This window comes from Piliocolobus tephrosceles, chromosome 5 (assembly GCF_002776525.5).
Source record: "Piliocolobus tephrosceles isolate RC106 chromosome 5, ASM277652v3, whole genome shotgun sequence".
Classification (NCBI taxonomy): Eukaryota; Metazoa; Chordata; class Mammalia; order Primates; family Cercopithecidae; genus Piliocolobus; species Piliocolobus tephrosceles.
In genome coordinates this window covers 129,625,956-129,649,717 of record NC_045438.1, presented here as the reverse complement: position 1 = coordinate 129,649,717, position 23,762 = coordinate 129,625,956, and the positions used below count along the sequence as shown (strand labels likewise).

At 47.3% G+C, this 23,762-nt stretch overlaps 1 protein-coding gene across 1 annotated transcript in view; it reads left to right on the top strand.

Moving 5' to 3' along the window:
• GLP1R (glucagon like peptide 1 receptor) overlaps positions 1-12,161 on the top strand; it is a 38,394-nt gene extending 26,233 nt beyond the window's left edge. The window contains exons 8-13 of the mRNA XM_023213043.1: positions 2,796-2,856; positions 3,425-3,494; positions 3,579-3,667; positions 4,029-4,167; positions 5,210-5,251; positions 10,357-12,161. Coding sequence (XP_023068811.1) covers positions 2,796-2,856; positions 3,425-3,494; positions 3,579-3,667; positions 4,029-4,167; positions 5,210-5,251; positions 10,357-10,524 — 569 coding nt within the window. The 3' untranslated portion in view covers positions 10,525-12,161. The remainder of the gene's footprint in view (positions 1-2,795; positions 2,857-3,424; positions 3,495-3,578; positions 3,668-4,028; positions 4,168-5,209; positions 5,252-10,356) is intronic.
• Positions 12,162-23,762: the final 11,601 nt, after the last annotated feature.

Below are 23,762 nucleotides of genomic sequence, written 5' to 3'. Positions count from 1 at the left end.
GGAGTGCCAAGTTATTTTCCCACCACCTCACACCCCAGCTCAGGGCTCGGGGTCTGTGGGAGCACAAGGGCAACACCCAGAGGATACCCTGCTCCAATCAGAATACCTTTTCCTTGACAAATTGTGGTGGGGGGAGACGGAGAGAGATTCACAGGTTACTAGGAGCTTGAACGTGATGCCAGGAGGCCTTGCTGAAGCTGGGATACTTGGGAAACAACTTTTAGTTTCGTGTGCAAATAGAAGAATTGAAATTAGGACTCTGACACAATTGGAGAGGTCCCCCAAAGGGCATGGCAGCTTCTGCTGCAGTCCCCAGGCAGTTGGGGGCCTGTAGAAATCCACACGGAGGCTGTGCAGGAGGGAGGCAGGTGATGGATGAGGGAATCATTACTTCCCGGAGCCAGTTCTGTGTGTCTTAATTTGAGCTTTTTTCTCCAACCTGTCTTGCTCGTTTTCTAAATGGGAGAAAGATGAAGCCAGCAGGGAGTGCGTAATGTTTGCATGCGGCAGGGCTTTTGTGGCTGTGTTTTTGAAAAGGCCTTGTTAAGAAAATGCTGACGATGAGTGAAACTTGCCGGGTCTGGCTGATAGCATGGGTGAGTGCCCTGATCCTGGAAGGAGGTCTCAGTGAGAAGGGACAGCAGGGGGCGGGGGACGCCCAGAAGGAAGCTTCTGTGTGTGTATATGGTTCAGGAAATCTCTTGCCTAGAGAATTTTCCTTCCCTCATTGGCATATTGAGTCACCCATCATTCATTCCATTCTCACTGGTCATCTTCTATGTGGCAGTCCTGTGCCATGTGCTGGGGCCTTTGGAGATCATCCCGTTCCTTGTCCAGTCTCATAAAGGCCTGTCACTAAAGCACCTTGGATGCTGAGAGGTCTGATTTATGTAGAAATAAATGGGTCTGGAGAGAGAGAGCTGATGAAGAATGCTGATCAGCTTGGGGCTCCTTTGCTTCCTCCATCTCTCCCTGCATCACCAAGCACAGTAGATCTGGGCACACAAACTGCTTAGTGGCTGCTGTTGAGTGGACACTGATGTGCTAAAGATATAGACAATCGTGACAGGAAAGGCTCTGAAGTGGTTCTGTCCTGGAAATGTGCTCCTGACAAAGATTCCCCAAAGCCACACGTGCACACTCATGGTCCACCCACCACACCCTCACACACACGTGTCTACATGCCTTAATATGTACACGCTTACCTATCTCAGACACATCAACACTGAGGGAGGCAGCAGTGGAGACAAGCATGGAGACAGCCAGTGCAGAAGGCCATTGAGGGTGGTGGGAGTGGGCATGGGATTGCAGCCCTGGATTCGAGCCCCACCTGTGCCCTTCTGAGCCCCTGATCCATCTCCTCATCTGTCATGTGAGGAAGGACAATCCAATTTTAAATCAACCAACACAGATTGAGCTCTCAGGGTGAGCTGGGCGTTGAGGCTCTGAAGGTGAATGAGGCCTGGGCTCTACCCTCAAGGAACTGGGAACCAGCGGTATTAATTTTCTATTGCTACAGAATGATTAACCCTGGAACTTAGCTGCTTAAAACAACTAACCATTGTTATGTCACAGTTCCTGTGGCCTAGAATCTCGATTCAGTTTAGCTGGGTACCTTGTGGCTCAGGATCTCAGAGAGAAAACTCTCTAGGCAAGAGCATGTGGATTTCCTGAACCACATACACATACAGTAGCTTCCTTCTGGGCATCCCCCACCCCCTGCTGTCCCTTCTGAGACCTCCTTCCAGGATCAGGGCACTCACAGAGAAGCAGCCAGCTATCACCAGGGTTGCGGTCATCTCAAGGCTTAACTGGGGATGGAGAATCTACTTCCAAGCTCACTCACGAGGCGATTGGCAGGAAGACCCAGTTCCTTGCTGGCCGAGGCTGGAGGTCTCCATTTCTTGCTGCAGAGACCTCTATCTAGGCCGTCTGAGTTCTCTCAGCACATGGCAACTGGTTTCCCCCAGAGCAAGTGATCAGAGAAAGAGAGGGAGCTTGCAAGACAAGCCACAGTGTCTTTTATAACAATCAGAAGTGACATGGCATCACTTCTGCCAGATGTCATGGGTCACATGAAACAATACTGATACAATGTGGATTAACTGCACAAAAGTAAGAGCACAGGAGGTGGGGATCCCTAGGGGTCATCTTAGAGGCCGTCTACCACACAAATCAAGTCTCAGCTGAGTGGAGAGTAGTATTGTTGTAGCTGTTGTTATTGTAGTCCACTGCGGACAGTTAGTTGGTCAGTTGGCATCAAGGACTGGGCTCCTGTCTCCATTCCAGGATTCTGCTGAGCCCTCTTGCAGGTGTACAGGGGTAGGGAACAGATGACTGAAAGGACATCCAGTGCCTGAAGGAGATGACTGAGATCGGCAATGTGGGCTGAAGCAAGAGAGAAAAAGGGCATCAGAGGGTTCACCTGCGCCTCGCCTCATCCACCATGCTGTCTCCACCGCACAGCCCAGTCCCATTGCTACTTGGGTGTCTGTGACCTGGTGACTCAGCCGGGACTCTCAGGGCAAGTCCTGACAGTGTGCCTGGCACATAGGAGGTGGGGGACTGACGACTGATGAGGACCTCTCTGTAAGGAAGAGTCTGGGAGTCTGCATGGGGCTCCTGCTGCCTCTGTTCTCCCAAGTGCCCAGACAAAACTAGAAAGCATAGTTTGAGGCCAGGCAAAGAGAGAGGCTGGAAATGTGAGGGGCCTGGGGCAGGGAGAGGCCTCGGCATGTGGACTGTGGCTCTGGCCTGCCAGCCCCTCTCCCCTTCTGTCTTTCCCTCTCTCTTAGGTGTTCCCCTGCTGTTTGTTGTCCCCTGGGGCATTGTCAAGTACCTCTATGAGGACGAGGGGTGAGTGTCCTGCTCCAAGGGGGTGGATGTGTTCAGGTCCCCATCCTCCACGTCCATGGGATTCCTTGGTACCTGGGGCACCCATCTGTTGGGAGGATAAAGGGGGGGACCAGGAGCTTAGAATGCGGATTTTGTTCTCTAATCGCTCCCTGCCCCTGCCTGGTCCCAGGATTGTTTGATGACTAACGGTACTGGGTCTATGGGGTACATGGTGCCCTCCTGCAGGTTTTTCTGTAATACCTGTTTATGTGAAACAGTGAAATGTTTGTGTCATTTTGTATATGATTCTGCGAAAACACACGACTGTGTTGGTAGGTCCTTGAAAGCTTGTTTGGGGGCTGTGTGCATCTCCGTGTATGACTGTGTATTTGGACTGTACGTGTGTATTGTGGGGCTGTGCACTGGCAGGACTCTGTGGGTCCATGGGACTGGTTGTTGGGTGGCTCCTGGGAGCTGTGTGTGTGGCACTCGACATGGCCATGTGCATCAGTGGCCCCTGTGCCCGCACTTGAGCTGGGGATCCTGTGAGTCCTGCTGGATGCATGCATGCATCTCTCTCCCTCCCCAGCTGCTGGACCAGGAACTCCAACATGAACTACTGGCTCATTATCCGGCTGCCCATTCTCTTTGCCATTGGGGTGAGTGATGGTGTCAGGGATGGGAGTGGAAGCTATGATAGGATTGGGCTGGTGCCCCCTGCCAATCCCGGCCCCACCCCACAGGTGAACTTCCTCATCTTTGTTCGGGTCATCTGCATCGTGGTATCCAAACTGAAGGCCAATCTCATGTGCAAGACAGACATCAAATGCAGGTGATGTAACTGAGCTGAATTTACTGAGGACCCTCAGCAGGTGCCCCTTTCCTTCTAGCAGAGAGAAAGAGAGATCCTGGGATGCTTAGCTTAGAGCCCTACGCTAACCTCTTCTTCCACCCAGGCCTGGCCTGGGACCCCAAACCCTTGCTTTTGCCCTGTCTCTCGGCAGCCCCTGGTCTTCTTGGGGTCTTGACCTCTATTCTTTCCCTCCAGGCAGACTGTCCCAGGGTATTTGGGGTGGGAGAACATCCATGACCCAGATGTCAGGACTTGGTAGGAAGTGGGGAGGGTAGAGAAAGGGGAAAAGAGTCCATGGGAGAGGCCCAGAATGGCTCGAGATCTCCGCCTTGCCCCTCAGACTTGCCAAGTCCACGCTGACACTCATCCCCCTGCTGGGGACTCATGAGGTCATCTTTGCCTTTGTGATGGACGAGCATGCCCGGGGCACCCTGCGCTTCATCAAGCTGTTCACGGAGCTCTCCTTTACCTCCTTCCAGGTGACTTCATGGTTGGGGACACTTGCTTGTAAAGTCCTGGAGTGGGGGTGGGACAAACACCAGCTTGCATCATGCAGATGGAAAAGGTGGGAAGACTGAGACCCGGAGCAGTGATCCCTGCCCAAAGTCACCTAGTTGGAGCACAGCCAGACCTAGTATCCCCAGGTGTCCCAATACCCCGGCCAGTCTTCTCTGTAAGCACATGGGACAAGAAACCTTCTTGGATGTAGCTCTGGGTACCCAGCCTGGCATTGCAGCTGCCATCTACTGGGTGGCAAGCACCCTGCCAGGTGCTTTACATGCATTTTTGCATGTAAAATGTAGAGGAGTGAATTGCGCACTATAAGGAGTGAATTGCACATTCACTCCTCACAGAACCCAGGAGATGTGCAGGGTTAGCCTCGCTTTGCAGAGGAGCCTCAGAGGTGTTAAAACCAGAGTTACGGTGTCACAGTTTCAAAGAGAAGAACTGATCCTCTCCACTAGCATTAGATGATGCTAAGGGGGTGTAAAAATACAAAAAACTGGTCCCTGCCCCTCACGAATGTCACGAGATGCCTGCACACATGTGGGCTCATGTGTGTGTATTTACATACATGTGCAGACATACAGAACACAATTCTGGAGCCCTAGGTCTCCTGCGTGAACAGATGGGGCTGGGGGGGGGAATGTTCTCCACGATCAGAGTCATTGTACTTCACTGGATCAGGCCTCCTCAAGGAGAGGTTGGATGTAGGATCTCTACAGCTTCTGGGCAGCTTCTGAGCGGGGTCTCCTGGACCCCACGGCACATGCCTGGGAGATCCATGGGGAGAGGCTAGCTGGGGCCTGTAGCCAGGCCTAGTCAGAGAGGTGCAACTCTGGTGTTCCTTCAGAAAGGAAATGAGAGGGGAGCCACCGCGCCACTCCTGGATCTGCCTGGGCTGCTGGATTTGGGGAGGAGGGTATTGAGGATGGAGTCCCAAGGTGCTTCTGACCAGGGGCCAGTCTTCAGGTCACCTCCCTCCTGCTTCCTCCCTCCTGATGTGACTCTTGTCTCCAGGGGCTGATGGTGGCCATCTTGTACTGCTTTGTCAACAATGAGGTAAGCTCTGAGGAGGGACGGTGGGGACCCTGGTGGGTGGGTACCATCGGCCAGTCTGGAGTTGTACAATGGGGGGACTCCCATCAATCTTGTCAGCTGAAACCCCCTACTCACACCACTGAGGCACTAGGGTTGAGAAGGCATCTTGTTCACAGATTTGGTTTTCTGTGCATGGATCTCTCTCACACATGCACATACACACACACACACACGTAAATGTACAGGCATACCCTAATGGCATGTGACCCTAGGGAAGACTCAGCCTCAGGTTAAGGGAATCCTGAATGACCCTCTTTGCTTGGTGGTGGTGACTGTCACTTACAAAGTGATTCAACACACCACTGAAGATCAGAGATAGTCAGAAACGTGACCTAGGTTTGGAAATAGTGGCACGCATCACTTCTTAGCTTTTTGGCTAAGATGAAGTATGGGAATAGTGGCATGGCAGAGCCAGGATTCAATTAATTCTGCATTAAAGCAGAAAGCACCCCATTCTTCATACACACAGGCAAGAGCCCTGGCTCACTGTGGGGAAGGGGGTGGTTTTCTGGTGCTAGGATGGGAGAAGGGGGTTCTTGTTGGCCCCACACCCTCTTCTGCAAATGCCTGCAGGACAGCAGGCCTCCCTCCCATCCCTGAGATGGTCAGCTCCTGGGAGGAGGGCATGGCTGCGTTCGTGAGCACCTGGGAAAGGCCCCTTCCTCCAAGGTACTCAGCTATGGAGTCCCAGAGCTCAGGGATCTTGGAGTCAGCGCATTAATAGACTTGTCTTTTTCTATGGGTGTGGGGGATGCAGAAAGGACAGTGGGTGGGGACCTGGGTGTTTCAGGGAGCTATGAGATGGCTCAAAGAAGCAACGTGATGTAGCAGAAAAGATGCAAGGATTCAGGCTTTGGCATCTTACTTGGTCTGATCTAGGCCCCATCACTTAATGAGCTGTGTGACTTTGCCTGTTACTTGCCCACTCTGAAACTTAGTTTGCTCATTTACAAAGTCGGGGTAATAATGCCTACCCTTGAGATTCCTGTGAGGATTAAGAAAGTCTGAAAAAGGTGGGAAAGGGGAACAGAGAACAGATCCCTCCTTCAAGGTGGGATGCTGAAGGCCCATCCTAGCTCCTCACAGGTGCTGCTTGGCACGAAGAAACACACAGCATTATCTCCAGATGCTCAGTAAGCAATCGCTATTAGATGTCGGTATTCAGTGACTCCCAGAGACAGGGGCCTAGGGAATTTCAGAGGATGCCATGCAGAGAAAATGAGGCTGGGTGAAAGGGAAGGGAGAGGAATGTTCCCCTGTCCCTGAGCCTCCCCCTGCCTCTGCTGAACTGGCTACCCATGGGAAGCATGGTCCTCAGACCTCTAAATGGGAGGGAAACCAAGGTTTCTCAAGTGCTTACTGCATATAAGCTGCTCAAAGTGTCTCATTACATCCAATGCTGTGCAGCACATGATATCTCCAATTCACAGCTAAGAACGTTAAGGCTCAGCAAAATGAAATGAGTAGCCCTAATTCAATAGCTAAAAGGTGGTAAAGCTAGTGGGCTGTGGCGGGAGCGAGAACCCACTGGGCTGTGGTGGGGGTGAGATCCCGCTTAATGCCTCAGGGCAGCAGGTGCTGGGGAGGTGAAGGTAGAGCCAGGCAAACAGTGGCCCATAAGTGGGATTCTGGCTGCTCCCGGGGCAGGTCTCAGAGGACCCAGCAGGCTCAGTTTGGAGGGTAGGGCAGGGAAGGAGGGAAGGGCCTCACCCAACAGGCTCTTGACCCACAGGAGGCAGCAAGACACCACAGCCCTGGTCCTCCTCCACTGCCATATCCTCAAAATGAATTTCTTTAAAACTGATGCAAACGAGGAAGTGCAAAAACCTAAGCTCTGTGGATGGCCTTCTCTCCAGGAATGCTCTCAGCCAGCTGGGTGATGTGCTACCCAGCCCTGAGCTCTGCTGCTTTCCATTCCAGCCCAGTGGTGATGGGGACAAGACAGGGCGGCAGGAATCCCTGTGTGGGGATGAGGAGCAGAGGCCCGTGGGGAGAGACTGAGGCTTCCTGCGGCCACCTTGTCATCTCAGCCCCCCACGTGCCTGTTTCCCACTTCTCTCTCCTCTGACACACTCGCCGCAGCCCCACCAGCAGACACGTGTGCTTGGTTTCCCCGCTACCATTGCCAAGAGTCTCCCCTGACTCCTGACTCAGCTGCTTCTCCAGATTCCATCCTTCCAAGCCCAGTCATCTCATCACTTCCCTCCTCATGCACTACCTGTGACTGGCCCACCTTTGTAAGGGGATAGTATTTCTTTGCCCTTGGAAAAGAACTTGACCCTGAATCACCAGAGTTGCACCTCTCTGACCAGGCCTGGCTACAGACCCCATGGATCTTCCAGGCTTGTGCCATGGGGTCCAGGAGACCCTGCTCAGAGAACAGGAGAACCTGTCTCCTTTCAGAGCACCGCCCAGTTCCTTTAAACCCACCCTGAGACTCCTCATGCCCTGGCTGCTCCAGGCACAAGGACAGATACATCATTGTCACTGGGCCACAAAAGACACATGTGGCTCTGGGGCTGAGGCCTTTGTCCACAAGAGCTGTTCTGCAGACCCAGGGTTGCCATGGCAATGCCAGATACTTGTGACCTGAGGAGAAAAGATGGCTTGAATATTGGTTCTGTGTGGCTGCCAAGGCCTGCACCAGCTGCTAGTGAGCGGGAGTAGGGACAGGGCGGGGGAGGCCTGAAGGTGGTTTTGCTGTAGCTTGTGCCTGAGAGCCACAGTGAGGTGACTCAGAGCCCTGAGTGCTGGTCCCAGCCCTGCCACTGCTGAGCTGTGTGACCTGGGGCAAGTCATTTTGCCTCCCTTGCCTCTGTCTCCCCAGCTCTAAGTGAAGGTGAATGCGCTTCCCAATTCACCCCAAATCCTGAGGCTGGCGTGGTGCCTGCTGGAAAGGGAGGTCAGGAGGGGTGTGCTGCACTGCAGAGGTCGAGGGCAGGGATGAGGATAAATCCGATGGTGGAGGAGGCAGTGTGGTGGCCTAAGTGCCAGCCCAGGTGCTCGGGATCAGTGGTGTTGTCTTTGTGGGTTCATTTTCATAGCTGAGGAACAGAAGCAACCTGATGTGAGATGCTCATCTACTTATGTGTTCATTCATTTGGCTCATTTAAAACACATGTATTGAGCACCTGCTGTATGCTGGGCACTGTGCTTGGTTCACGGACGCTGAGATGAGGAAGATGTGGCCCCAGCCCTCGAGGGCTCCCAGGTGAGGGGGGAGGAGATGGACCAGGGACAAGCAGGACTGCAAGAGCCATGCAGTGGGAGGCCGGAGGGTAGGAGCCGGGCATTGGAATCAGGCCAGATCTAGGTTCAAATCCTGGCTAAGCGACCTGGGGAAATAAACACTCTGCACCTCAGTTTCCTCATCTTTAAATGTGGAGCTGCTTTGCAGGGTCGGCGTGAAAGTTAACTAAGATAATCAATGGAAAATGCCATGCATACAGTAAGTGCCCAATAAATATGGTGATTTTTCAAGGACAATTGTGATCACAGGGGTCACAGCAGAGGTTCAGGAAAAGTGCTGAGGGAGATGGGGGCAGAAGGAGACACCGTGTGTCAGCACCCTGAGAAGTCCCGCAGGTGTCCCTGAAACCTCTTTGGTCTCTGAGGTGGTTTCCCAGGGGTGTGCCTCAGTTTACCATCTTTCCCCCTTCTCCAGTGGAAAGGCTATGAAACAAGCCTGGCCTCCCCACAACTGCACAAGTGGGGTCCACCACTGGACTCAGGGCCCCCATCCCAGCTGTCAGCATATGCTCCCTTCACAAAGGCTCAGCCGGGCAGGGAGCTGGCATACAACAGGGTCCTGTAGGTGGTGTCTGCTCAGCCTCCTTCCCTCCCCCACTCAGGCTTGGGTTCCTGACGCTGCATGGGACACTGGCGTCATCCTGGCAGGCAGCCTCTGGGCCATCTCCACTCTACTCAGTGCAGAAAATGTTCTTTTAAGGGATGGCATGCAGCCATACCAGGCGTCTTGATGGGCATAGCTGGATGGATGACAAAGGAGGAGGAGAGGAGGGCTGTTTGCACAGGGGCTGGTGGGGCGATTGGCCCCTTATCCACAGCCGCTGGCAGCAGGCCGTCTTGGTGACTAGGCCTAAAGGGAAGGGCCCAGACCCCAGACACTCCGGTGTGGGAAGGGTGGGGACTTCAAAGAAGCTCTGGAAAGCAAATTTATGGGAACATCACCCAGAAGAGCAGTCTAGACCCCCCAAGACTAGCTTTTCAGGTTCCAGCTAGGCCTCTCCAGGGACCAGAATCACTGGCCACCACAGGGAGCCACAGCATTGCCACAAACCTTCAAGGGATGGTGGCTCCACAGCGTTACTTGGATTTGTCTCTTTCTGCCCCAGCAATCTGGTCCCCAAGCATCTGCCCTCCTGAAAGGCTTTCCTGATGGGGAGGCCAGAGTCCCGCACAACAGGGATCCTGGCTGACTGACCTCCCTGGGCTGCACCCCCATGGTCACTGCAGAGTCTCTCTGGATGGCATCAGTTACGAAGCCTCATTGGCTGCCCCTTCCTCCCTGCTGTTGCTGGTCTCAGCTGCATTCCTTCCTTCCCTCCCTCCTCCCCTGTGAGGTGCTGGGACCTGGAGAGAAGCCGTCAGGGAGTTTAGAAGGGTCTGCTGTAGACACCAGGAAGGCTGGGGGTTGCTGTCCCCGTTCCCAATCATCCAAGCTGAAATTGGGATGTGCACTGTAAAGACAGAGTCTGTCTTCTCTCTCCCATCTCCTGTCTCCCTTTCACCCTCCCTCTCATTTTCTTCCGTTAAATAATACTGTGATGGATTGTAAAAGGTACTTAGCTGAATCACAGAGTTTAGAGATGGAAAAGACCAATTAGGTCATCAAGCTGACCTCTCTCCTGAGGAGATGTAGAAAATAGGAGACAACAATAAACAATTTTATTGGGATATTAATTTAGGTGCCCGAAGGCCTTGACTTGTGTCTCTTAATATAATGCAGTGGATTTCTTCCCTTCCCTGCTAATGTAATAGTGGGGCCATTTTGTGAGCAGTTGGTTTGCAGGATGGCTTTTGTTTCCCTCCTTTTCCCATGGAAGGTCCAGCTGGAGTTTCGGAAGAGCTGGGAGCGCTGGCGGCTTGAGCACTTGCACATCCAGAGGGACAGCAGCATGAAGCCCCTCAAGTGTCCCACCAGCAGCCTGAGCAGTGGGGCCACGGCGGGCAGCAGCATGTACACAGCCACTTGCCAGGCCTCCTGCAGCTGAGACTCCAGCGCCTGCCCTCCCTGGGGTCCTTGCTGCAGGCCGGGTGGCCAATTCAGGTGGGAGAGACACTCCCAGGGACAGGGGAAGGAAGGGACACACACACACACATACATCCTGCTTTCCCTCCCCAAACCCATCAGACAGGTAAATGGGCAGTGCCTCCTGGGACTATGGACACATTTTTTCCTAGGAGAAGCAGCCTCCTAATTTGATCACAGTGGCGAGAGGAGAGGAAAAACGATCGCTGTGAAAATGAGGAGGATTTCTTCTCATGAAGCCACAGGTCCCTGGGGTTCCCCCAGACAGAGCTGCAAATCAACCCCAGACTCAAACTCAAGGTCAATGGCTTATTAGTGAAACTGGGGCTTGCAAGAGGAGGTGGTTCGGAAAGTGGCTCTTTTGACCTCAGCCAAACACGGAGCAGGAGTGACGGGAGTCTCCTCTGCTTGCACCACTTGGGGTCACCACCCTCCCCTGTCTTCTCTCAAAGGGCAGCTGTTTGTATGTCTGGGTTGCTTATTTGCCTCGTCTTGCCCCCTCATCTCACTGCCCAGTTTTCTTTGTTTGGAACAGTGCCAGCAGCCGTTTCTGGAAACGGCTGTAGGTGGTATTGAGAATGAGCATTGAGAAGGTGCCCGCTTCTCCTCCAGGTATTTGAGTTGTTTTGGTGCCTGCCTCTGCCATGCCCAGAGAATCAGGGCAGCCTTGCCACCGGGGAGCCCAGCCCTGGGGTATGAGCTCCCAAGTCTGTTTTAAAGACGCTCAAGAATCCTCTGGGTTTCATCTAGGGACACGTTAGGAATGTCCAGACTGTGGGTGCAGATTATCTGCCACTTCCAGGAGCCCAGAGGGCCAAGAGAGACATTGCCTCCACCTCTCCTTGGAAATACATTATCTGTGACCACACGCTGTCTCTTGAGTGGGAATTTGGATACACTCTCTAGCTTTAGGGGATGTGACCATGAAGAGACTCTCTTAGAGAAACCAATAGTGCCCATGATCACCATGGAGGCAGGCTCCCCCTTTGAAGTTCCCCCACTTGGGAGCTTGTATATACTTCCTTCACTTTTCTTTATTGCTGTGAACAGTCTGTGTGCGCAAATGGACAATTCCGATTTCTCCCATCTAGTGGAAACGAGCGGAATCATGGCTGTTGTGGTGGTGTTTGGGAGAGTGCGGTAGTAATTGATTTGACCCACTCACACTTGGCGCTAATTAAGGTTTGCCCTGCCTGCAGCCTTCCCCACAAATAATGAACAGCAGAAAGGCTGGGTGGGGAAACCTACCAATTCTGTCCCCAGCCACGGTGAGGAAGCCCCAAGCCATGGTGACACACAGCAGCACTGCAGATATCCAGACAGATAGCCATCCTAGAGAGGCTGGCAAGGAGTTCGTGGCTGCAAAGGAAGCTTCTAGAGCAAGAGAGAGCTCGCCCTTGGGCGTCAGGACCTCCGGGGAGAGCAGAGGGTTCCCACGGATTCCTTTATGAGCCGGTCTCTCCCTCCCTTTTCAATGGTGGGAACCCTCCCCCAAACCTTACCCCAGACACATTCTCCTGTGCCCCTCAGAGAGGCATGTGATGTGCAAGGAAAATACTAGGATATAAAACACATCAAGCAGAAAATTTCTTATACTTCAGCTTCAGTGAAGTGTTGTCTATGTTAATAGGGAAGCTGAACCTCGGGCTAAAGAAAGGAATTGTGTGGATGGCTGCCTTGACTGAGACAATATGGGGAGGGGGGCATTCCTGCTTCCCCAGAACAAGGGCAGGCTTCCCAGTGGCACCCCTTATTTGCTGTCTCTTCATGAGAGTGGGCACCAGTGGGTTGATGTGGGGCACAGTTCTGGTGCAAGTGTTTAACTTTTGGATAAACTGAGGATTTTGAGAATGATTATTACATTACATAGCAACAAAGAAACAGATTGATATAATCTGTGTGAAATAAATTGCTGAGGAGAGGGATTGTAGGGAAGAAATTGCTCAGTTAGGCACCTGGGAAACTCAAATCATTTAGTTTAAACTGTAAGTAGAGTTGTCTTCCCAGCTGGAACTGGTGATTCCTGATTTCAGAAGGCTCGTCAGACCCCCACACCCAAGCCTTTTAACACGGAGGAAGTTTGTCCTTCATGAATACATACAAGATATCGAACTGAAGAAATCTTTTCTTTGCTCCAGCCCCCGCTCCCCATGCCCCCCGAAACTATTAATAGTCATTCAAATGGCACTGCACTCTTTAAAGGTCTCCTAAGCTAAATATGGCTCCAACAGGTCTGGGAACTATCGAATGCAATGTACTCTGAAATTCTACCAGCTGTTTACATGCCTGATGCCTAATGCCATATGCCTGGAGCTTGCTGAGAACTCTCTCGGCTGCCTCTGTCCTGGGATACTATTGCTGACCAGCAGGGTGTAGGTGCTGCTTTTGTTTGAGCTTTGCAGCCACAAGGTCTGATGGCTGTTGTCAACAGCAGTTGACTTCAGCACTCTGGCCAGCTTCCTCAAACTTGTTTGGGGCTTGCATTTTGTCAACTTTTCTTTGTCATTTCAGTCTTTCAAGCAGCCGAATCACAGAACTGAAACAAACCACTTACATTGCAAAGTTCCTTCCCTTTAAAATGAGTTTCTGGATTGCAGGGATGATTTCTGATGGTCTTAGTATGCCTCATGCTGTAGACCACATCGTTGGAGCTCTGGGAGACTCTGAGCAGAGAAAGACCTTGGTGATCTCCCCGGGCCCGATCTATAGGATTGAGGAATGAGGCTTGCAGAGGTGGCTTGCCCAAGGTCACAACACCAGAGGGTGGTTGAGCTGGGCCAGGACCCAGAGAAGCCCTTGTCTCTCAGTCTAGTGAGGTCTCTGGGAAGGATAGGTGAAAACTATAAATAGCTGTTCAAGATACTCTAAGTAAAAGTCAGTGGTGTTATCTGGAATTTCTGCTGAAGAGGAAACACAGCAGCAAAGGTAGACTCATCAGATGGTGAAAGTGTCATCTCCTTTGTAATTTATACCGGTGAGAGGAGGGGAAGGATGTGCTTTCCTATTTTTACTCTGGTACTTCATTCATCTTTGTCTTAAACTTAAGGAATGAAATGCATCAGGGCACACATATGCATAGAAATAGCACGCGAGTCATTTTGGATAGCAATTCCAGCACTCTTTTAATGGATTGGCTTAATTTTTTTTCTGATGCCTCTGTATGTGCTTGAAAAGTTGTATTGATAGCCACACAGAGTGTACTAAAATCGCCTAAAAGGTCTTTACCTTTTTAGAACTCTCTGAATTTGGAGACAGCTAGCAAATGGCAACTGTAGTCTAGCAAAGATGGCACAGCACCACAAAGGGCAAATAGAGTCAACTCCCATCCATGCTCTGAAGGTCTTGGCCACTCTCATCAGGGTTGGCTGTGTTCTATCCAGCAGCTCACAGTCAGGAGACCTCCCCTCCTCAGTCCCTCCCATTTCTTTCTTCCGCAAGGAAAGAACATTGTGTGTGGGTGTGTGTGGGTGTATGTGTGTGCGTGTGTGTGCATGTTTCTTCTGTGCATAGCAGCATAAAGTTAGGAGATGATGACTCCAGAATCATCACACCCGCTGTGCAGGTCATAGGACCGCACACCCGAGGCTAGGAGTCTAAGTGGTAGATGCTTCCTTTCCATGCGCAGACAGGGCTCCCATTATTTGCTAATGCCTGCGACGTGCTCAGGGAAGGCAAAATCTATTCCAAAGGTTTATTTTCCCTCTGTTGAACTGATTCTAATCTACAGTGCTGATCCTACTTTTGGCTCCTATGAGGCAAACTATAAAAATTCTCAAATAAAATACAAAGGCTTAGTCTGCTAAGACACCTGTGTGAATGACATGCTAAACATTCAGCAGAAACCAATTAGGATCAACTTTAACATTTTCCCCTCTTTTGTGGCTGGAGTGAGTTCCCCTGGGAAAGAAAATAGCCTGAGTGAGAAATTTATGCCAATCACATTACCATGCCCCTACACTGTTACCTGCTGGCCCAAATCAGCTCTCTGGGTCTGCAGAGGGCCAAGACAGGAAGCGTTATTAAGCAGTATAATTTTAAACACTTTATTTAGTGCCACAGTGTGTCTACAATATCTATAACTACTTCTGCTCTGTCAATGAATACAGACTGGCAGGAAGCAGATAAGCATAATTGTTTTCCAATAACTCCCCAAGCCTCTTGGACTGACTCTCTCTCTCTCTCTCTCTCTCTCTCTCTATATGTGTGTGTGTGTGTGTGTGTGTGTGTGTGTGTGTGTGTATCTGAATCCCTCAGAGGAGAGAGTTTTCTCTCTTCTTTGGCCATTTTAGTCTGTTTTCTAGGACCTTGTCTAGCAGTGGCTCCATTTTTCCCCTGATGCATCCAACTTCCCTCCCTGCACTCCTCCTCCCCGACTGCTGCCTCAGGAAGAGGCCACCCTGCTGGCCATACTGTGAATGCTGTTCTTTCAGCTATGACCAATTTGGGGGTGCAACTGAGAGTGAGGGGCTGTCAGGGTTGAAAAGGATGCACCTCATTCTACATTTGGATACAATGAGGAGTGGGGCAGCCACCAGCTTGGATCCTAACTTACATTGGGTGATGCAACCTTTCCGATGGGGCCTGCCAAGCTCTCAGTAATTAGCCAGCCTAGACAATGTAGCATGACTAATTATTGCTGTGTCAAAGCAATTCAGGACAAGAAAAACATATCTAAATGAGAATGTTTAGATGTAGTGAGAAAAGACCTCTCACTACAGTTTGGAACGTATAAAAAGTTGAGGTCTTTAAAGGGGAGCCAATGGGAGCATTGAGGGAAAGGCAAAATTCACCCCAGCCAGCCAGTGCTTGATCTTGCCAAACAGTTCACACTTTACCTCCAAACCTGCAGTTCTAAGCTCCTCCCACTAAAATAATCATCACATCCTCAAAGCAGACAAACTCCAGCATCCCATCGGTTCTGGAGGGATTTGATGCAGACCTTTAAATGCACCAACAGAGAGGTAAGCCAAGCTCTCAGGAGGGACCAAGCTAGATTTCTACCTTCAGTGCTCTTGGGGGATGTTTGCTCTTCATGAATGTTTAAACAAGATCATTTCCATGTGATTTCCTAATGTATAAATTCCTGCAAAATATGGCCAGCTTCTATAGGTAGCGAATGTGTAGGTCATATAATTCCTTGTACAGATGTGAATGGATGCAGGCTCTTTCCTAATTTGCCTTGTAAGTCAAATAAAAGTCTGTCTCTACTGTCTCTCTTGCTCTTCCTTTGTGAGAGGAGGCTTTCTGCAATGTCAGTCCAGGTGACTCACGGTGCAGTGGGAAAACACAAAAGACACCGTTTCCAGCCCAAGGAAAAAAAAAACCCTGCTCATTACTCATACTGTGATTTTCATCTTCAAAGCACTCACCAAGTACTAATTTATCCATCGCAGCCTTTATGCAGGGACTGCAATGTCATTTAATTAGAAAAGTTGGGTGGTCGAGTGGCTTAAACAATGACTGACGGCCAAATGGATGTGTATTTTAATTCCGCTCATTCATTCGATCTCTCCTGTCTAAATGAACTCAGTCCATTAAATCCATGTTTTAAAAAGCCATAAATGCACAAGCTTTGTTTGCAAAGCAGCCACAGAATTTGAATGGAACTGCTGTTTAGAGATTCATCTTCAGATAAATGAACTTTTCTCCAATTTAAGTAATTAGTCACTCTCCAGATTTGCAACTCACTCTTATAGAAAGGCAGAGGAATTGCAGATTCCCCTAATTCCTCCATCATTTCAGTTACACCTATTTGAAGGTCAGTGTACTTACCTCAAAGTATCTTTAAACATCTGCTTTTTAGACAAGCTGTGGTAATTGTCCCTTTCAAACATAAGAATAATTCTTACCCTAAGAGCAAGTTATACCTATAACCAACTCCTGATAGCGGCAGGTGGAACATCTGCATTTGTTTCTCTGCACCCATCCTGCTTTTGACTTAATTCCCACCCCTACTGATATTCTCACATTTCTGTGCTCTTCCCCTTCCACTTAGCGGGACCAAAATAGAGGTTTTTATCCCCTCCCCACCTTCCAGGAAAACATCCACCCAAACCAATTAATGACCACCACATTTCTAGGTAGTTATTACAAATAATATAAATCAGGTAGAAGTGCACCTTCTTTCTCTGAGGTTGCACTGTGGCTTAATAAGGGCTTGACCTCAGCCTAAAGAAAGGGGGTTGGGGAGCTGTTCTGAGGCCTAGCCACTGGGGAGACAAACCAGAATTCTTGGCCTCCAGACTCATTCATGTTCACATGCAATATAAAGCCATATTCTAGTGACTACTGCCCCCAGATGGGGAGGACTGAGTTCCACATAGAGTTTGTGAAGGATCTCACTCACATGCCATTGCATATCAATTTTCAAGGTTTTTCAAGGTTTGAGAACTCCTGTCCCCTTCCCTCATTATCCTCTCAAAACCCTGTGCCATGAACATATGGTAGTTCCGTCTCTTTCAATCTCTGTCTCTCTCTCTTCCTCCGTCTTTCCTTTCTTCCTTTCTCCCTCCTTCCCTACCCATCCTCCCAACACATAAACACAAAGAGAAAGACTGAAAACAGTGAGGTTTTCCCCATCAGAAGGAGAGAAGTAGTTGGTGGGGCAGAGAGGGAGGGCTGGAAACCAGCAGCACAAGCTGGACTAGATGACAAATGTAGCCAGATGGTTGGAGAAGATGGGAACAGAGATCCAATACTGTGTGACTACAAGGAAGGAGTCAAACTGAGTATCCCCAAGGTGGGAAGGGTAGGTGAGGAAGAGAAGATGAAGAGGCCAGAACATAAGTAGATAAAGAAAAAAGAAAAACAGTAGACTGTTTAAATGTGAAAAAGGGCTGTAGTGAAAGCGGGGAGGAAATTGCAGAGGAGGAAAAAAGAATGAGAATTACAAGGAACTAGGTTAGGAACCCTATCTCCAGTCAGCATTATTAACTCCATCTTCCATAAATCTGAGCTCCTTCCCTGTAGCTTTCTCTAATCCTAAGCAGTGATAGAGTATTTTCTTTTGTACAAAAGCTCATTTTAACTAACACAGTGATTTTGGAAAGAGAAAAAGACCCGTGGCCTAGAGTGAATCCAAGAAGACTTTTATTTTTTTCGCACTGACACTGGGCACCAATGTGAGAATGAATTACTATGGCTCCCCCTCATGTAGGACGAATAGACCTTAGAATTTATTTGTGGTACAACCTCCAACTACAAAGAAAATCAATAGCTGAGAATTACAAACACTGGGTAGTCCCATGCCAAGAGATGGATTGCCTTAGAGCTAATGCAGGCTGGTAACACCCAGAGGCGATTAGCAGGTTTTTTGTTTGTTTGTTTGTTTTTAACTTTCCAAATCTTTAGGGTGAAAGAGCAAGGACTTGAGGCAGTAAATGATATTTACGCAAAACTTTTTTTAATGCCGATGACCTAGGATGGCATTAGAAACATACTTGGCAACTACACAAACTAAATAGTGACAACAAAAAGGCCATGGTTACTTTACTCTTTAGCTCCAATCTTTGACAATCTGTAACCATTATATACATTTCTGGCTGAAAAAATAAAAGGTGTTTTACCACCATATTTTTGCCCTCCAGAACCCTTCTGAACCTTCAAAATTCCTAGGAAATTGAATTTACAGCGTTAATAAACCCCACTGCTACCCATCAATTAGATGCTACTTGACAATAAAACCATCCTCAAGCTCTTTCATCAAATCCTGGTGTTAAAAGTAGAGACTAGAGAACCCAAACCAGAGACACACACCAAAGCAAAGACATTTCCCCGTAGTTAAGTTAAATCAATGTCTTCCAATGGCATCCTTTGGAAAGGTAGAGTTAAAAACACAGACGAAGGCTGGACACAGTGGCTCATTCCTGTAATCCCAGCACTTTGGGAGGCTGAGGCAGGCGGATCATGAGGTCAAGAGATTGAGACCATCCTGGCGAACATAGTGAAAACCCGTCTCTGCTAAAAATACAAAAATTCGCTGGGCATGGTGGCGCCTGCCTGTAGTTCCAGCTACTCAGGAGGCTGAGGCAGGAGAATTACTTGAACCCGGAAGCAGAGGTTGCAGTGAGCTGAGATTGTGCCACTGCACTCCAGTTTGAAGACAGAGCGAGACTCTGTCTCAAAAAGAAAACAAACAAAAAGATGAAAAGATTTCTCGTGTACACTCATATGAAAGAACCATGTTACATTAAGAATTATACTGTGTTGAAATATTCTCAGCTATCAAGAAAAACATCTATAACACCCCAGCTACATAAAGTATTTATAAAAACACCTTCTAGAAATTGGTAAAGATTGTGAAGCCTGCCAAACAAGGCATGGTGGTGCCACAAGTCCAAAAAGAATGTCACCTATGGGGTCTCAGAATCAGCTGTAATGGCAATGGTCTCACTCACTCTCCTAGCCTTGAACAACACCTTCTTCTCAAACACAGACCTTCCTTCTGGCAGGAAGGGGCCCTTACCTCTCAGGCTCCATGACTGAGTTAGTCTTGCTGTCACTTCTTACATGAGAAATGCAATAGTTCTTGAGACATTCTGTATCCACGGTGCAGATCTCCTGAGAGCATGCCAAGCTACCCAAACCCCAGTAATACCCCAAGTTACAGTCATCTCCATAATGAAGTGTGGGGCTCATGCACCTTCTGCATTGGCCACCCACATGAAGAACAGCTTTCTTCAGCTGCGCTAAGAATGATGCATAGATGTAGATTTCCAAAGGCTATAGCAGCAAGATCACAGAAACCTTACATGAACTTCAGAATCTGACTTCTCTCTCTTCCTTGGGGCTGGATCCTCCAAAGTGATCAGATCCTAACATGAATTTCCAAAATGATCATGTTTCTTCGGGAAATGTCTCTTCCAGGGCCCTTACTCGCCCTGCATTGCCCAGCCTTTCATTAGGCCATGAGGATTCTGGGAAGAATGCAAATTGCCTAGGAAATGCTCCTTTTTACAGAAATAGTTTTTTGAAAATTATATATGGGGCAGAACCTGATATAATCTATGAGAAGAGCCAGAATAGCCAAAGACATTATTTTTTTATTGATGAGGATCTAGAACAAGGCAATTGTTTCATACCAACCCGGTGCCATTTCACAATATGTTTGGCACTGCCAAACTCTGTCTAAATCTCAGAGGAAAAGTCATTAGAAGAAAAATGATTAAAACAAGCTCTACAAAACAAAGCTATTTCTGTCCCTAGAGATGGTCCACTGTAAATGAACTGCCATGTATATTAAGAATACTCTGCCTGTCAACACATATGCTTTTCTCCAACAGTTATTAAAATAAGATCAATATTATTAGTGAAGCAATAAATGAAATATTTACCAAGAGAGAAAGGCAGTAAAGGACATGGAGATATGGGGGTAGGGTGCTATTTTAGGCTGGATGGTCAGGGAAGGCCTCTCTGATGAAGTGACATCTGAGAGACCCCAGTGGAATAAGGGAGCAGGACCTAGGATCATCTAGGGGAGTGAGTTCCCAGAAAAGGCAACAGTCAAATCCCTAAAGCACAAAGAAGTATATTTAGTTTGTTAGATCAGTAAACTGTGGTTTACCACCTGATTTTATAAATAAAGTTTTATTGGCACATTCATTTACTTATATATTGTCTATGGATGCTTTTGCTCTACAATGGCAAAGTTGAGTAATTGCAACAGAGACAGTTTGGTCAACAAAGCCTATTTACCAACTGGCCCTTTACAGAAAGGCTGTCAAACCACAATGTAAGATGAACACCAAGGAGGTGAATATAACCTGGAAAGAGAGGCAGGGGCCAGATCACTTTGGGCCTCGTAGGATAAAACCACCTAAACAACCACTTACCTACTAAACAACAAACACATCCCCAAGAGATTAAGAGTGCAGATATTATTTACAAATTTGGGTTCAAAGGTTTCTTTTTACTGCCTCATTCTAGGGTACCCATCTGACCTCTGCTTTATTTCTGGTCCTCAGGGTTCTCAGCCTTTTTTTCCATGCAACAGGGACGTACACATCTGAGAGGGTTCCAGGGACATATCCACAATAAGCCCAAACAAATGAGATTTAAGAAAATTGTCAAATGATCGTTCACAAATAATAATTATATGCTACAAGTTATTTTGATACAAATGTGATATTTTAAACTATATCATAAGACACAATGAAACTACTGCTACAGGCTATATTTTCCAGCATTTTTTTTTTTTCAAGCAGAGTTCTCCAGAAATGAAATGTATTCAAAGACCTTGCTAAGCAAAGTGTGGTCCAAAGACCAGTGGCATCAGCATCACCTAAAAGGTGGTTAGAAATGCAGAATCTCAGGCCTTGACCCAGACCTATTTAATCAGAATCCACATTTTCATGAGATCTCCAGGGGATTTGGTGATTAAGGGTTGAGATCCGGTTTTAATAGGGATTGGCTTCTAATTACTCTTTTCTAAGAGATGGAAATATAAAATTTTAAATTTCAAAGAGGTGAGCCTGGTTTGTACTATTCATGCTAGTGACAACCGAATACAACTGAAGTGTTTAATAATAGGGGATTGGCTAAATAAAGGCTGGTACATTTATCCATACAGAAATATTATGCAGCTGTCAAAATCAATACTGTAGGAGAATAACCTGACATATATTCAGAGTTAATCATTAAGTGAAAAAAATCAACTGTAGATAGGACTAAGACTAAAAAACTGTAAAGATAGGACTAAAGAACAGAATATAAATGTTATAAACCTTAACGATATGATATAACTAATAAAATGAGGGAAGGAAGACAGGAGGCATAAAAGGCAGTGTTGGCATGTTGATTTCATTTTCTATCAGGTCAAAATATATCATTTAAGGCTGATAACTCAAGTAGTAGGTTGCAATTATATTTAAAGATATAAGTCAATCAATTATTCAATAAATCAGTAGAACTGGGGTTGAAAGATGGAGAAAAGTAGGAAGAAGGTGGAAATATAAATTTATTACACTTATTTTTATAAGATGTTAATAAACACTGCCTAAAAATATCAGTTTTTAAGTAATCAATATAAAGTTAAAAATATAAACTTGAAACAGAAATTTAAACTTTCTAGATTATTGAAAGAAACACACATACACACAAACAAAACAAGCAAACAAAAAACCCAGAGACCATATAGTAAAAGAAGCTACCTAAACAGAATAATATAAAATGTGATGAGATAAGCAAGACTTTCATAAACATAAATAAGTTAAACTCACCTATTAAAAGAAAATATTCTCATAATAGATTATAAAAGAAAACACAACTAGTCTTTATATACAAGCAGCATACCTAATAAAAATAATTCAAGCTGAAAACAAAACTATGGGCAGAGGCACATGAGGCAAATGCAAACAAAAAGTAAGCAGGGCTTCCAGCCTTAATATCAGACAAAAATAAATTCAGGGAAAAAATGCAATAAAGAAAACAAAGCGGGCTTTGCATAATGATAAAGGGCACAATCTATAATGAAGACCTAAAAATATGCTTTTTATACATTTCAAAATCTAAAAGTGTTAAAAAATACTATAATTTCATGGAAATCACCAATAAAAACCATAAATAAAACTATTAACAAACAGAATCTATCAGCACATTAAAAAATAGTACATCACAATCAAGGGTGGTTTATTCCAGGAATAAAAGGATGGTTCAATAAATAAATCTGTAATATTAATTGATTATATTAATTGATCAAAAAGAAAAACCATAAGATTAATGTCCACTACACTGAAAGGAGATTTTGTGAAATTCTACATCCATTCTTAAGAAAAACCTTTTAATAACATAAGTACAGATAAGTACTTTCTTTTTTGTTTGTTTGTTTTTTGTTTTTTTGAGACAGAGTCTCATTCTGTTGCTCAGGTTGGAGTGCAGTGGTGTAATCTTGGCTCACTGCAACCTCCACCTCCCAGGTTCAAATGATTCCCATGCCTCAGCCTCTCAATAGCTGGGATTACAGGCACCTGCCACCACACCTAGCTAATTTTTGTAATTTTAGTAGAGACAGGTTTTCTCCATGTTGGCCAGGCTAGTCTCAAACTACTGGACTTAAGTGATCTGCCTGCCTTGGCCTCCCAAAGTGCTGAGATTACAGGTGTGAGCCATTGCACCCAGCCCAGATGAGTAATTTCTTAAGATTTCTGTTTGTCTATCTATCTATTCACCTACCCCAAAGCCAGGATCATGCTTAGTGGGAAATACTGGCACATGCTTATTAAAGTCAAGAGCAAAACAAAGATATCATTGATTACTATTCTGATATAACATTTTTCCAGGTGCTTTAGCCAATGTAATGGACAAAGAGAAAAAAATAAGAGGCATAAAAATTGGGAAAAGAGGCTGGGCACAGTGACTCACGCCTATAATCCCAGCACTTTGGGAGGCCAAGAGGGGAGGATCACTTGAGGCCACAAGTTCAAGACTAGCCTGGCCAACAAGGCAAAGCCCCATCTTTACTAAAACTACAAAAAATTAGCCAAGCATGGTGGCACACACTTGTAGTCCCAGCTACTTGGGAGGCTGAGGTGAGAGAGTTGCTTGAACCCAGGAGGCAGAAGTTGCAGTGAGCCAAGATTGCTCCACTGCACTCCAGCCTGGGTGACAAGAGTAACACCCTGTCTAAAAACAAAAACAAAAACAAAATCTCACACCAGTTAGAATGGCAATCATTAAAAAATCAGGAAACAACAGGTGTTGGAGAGGATGTGGAGAAATAGGAACACTTTTACACTGTTGGTGGGATTGTAAACTAGTTCAACCATTATGGAAAACAGTATGGCAATTCCTCAAGGATCTAGAACTAGATGTACCATATGACCCAGCCATCCCACTACTGGGTATATACCCAAAGGATTATAAATTATGCTACTACAAAGACACATGCACACGTATGTTTATTGCGGCACTATTCACAATAGCAAAGACTTGGAATCAACCCAAATGTCCATCAGTGACAGACTGGATTAAGAAAATGTGGCACATATACACCATGGAATACTATGCAGCCATAAAAAAGGATGAGTCTGCGTCCTTTGTAGGGACATGGATGCAGCTGGAAACCATCATTCTTAGCAAACTATCACAAGAAGAGAAAACCAAACACCGCATGTTCTCACTCATAGGTGGGAACTGAACAATGAGCTCACTTGGACTCGGGAAGGGGAACATCACACACTGGGGCCTATCATGGGGAGGGGGGAG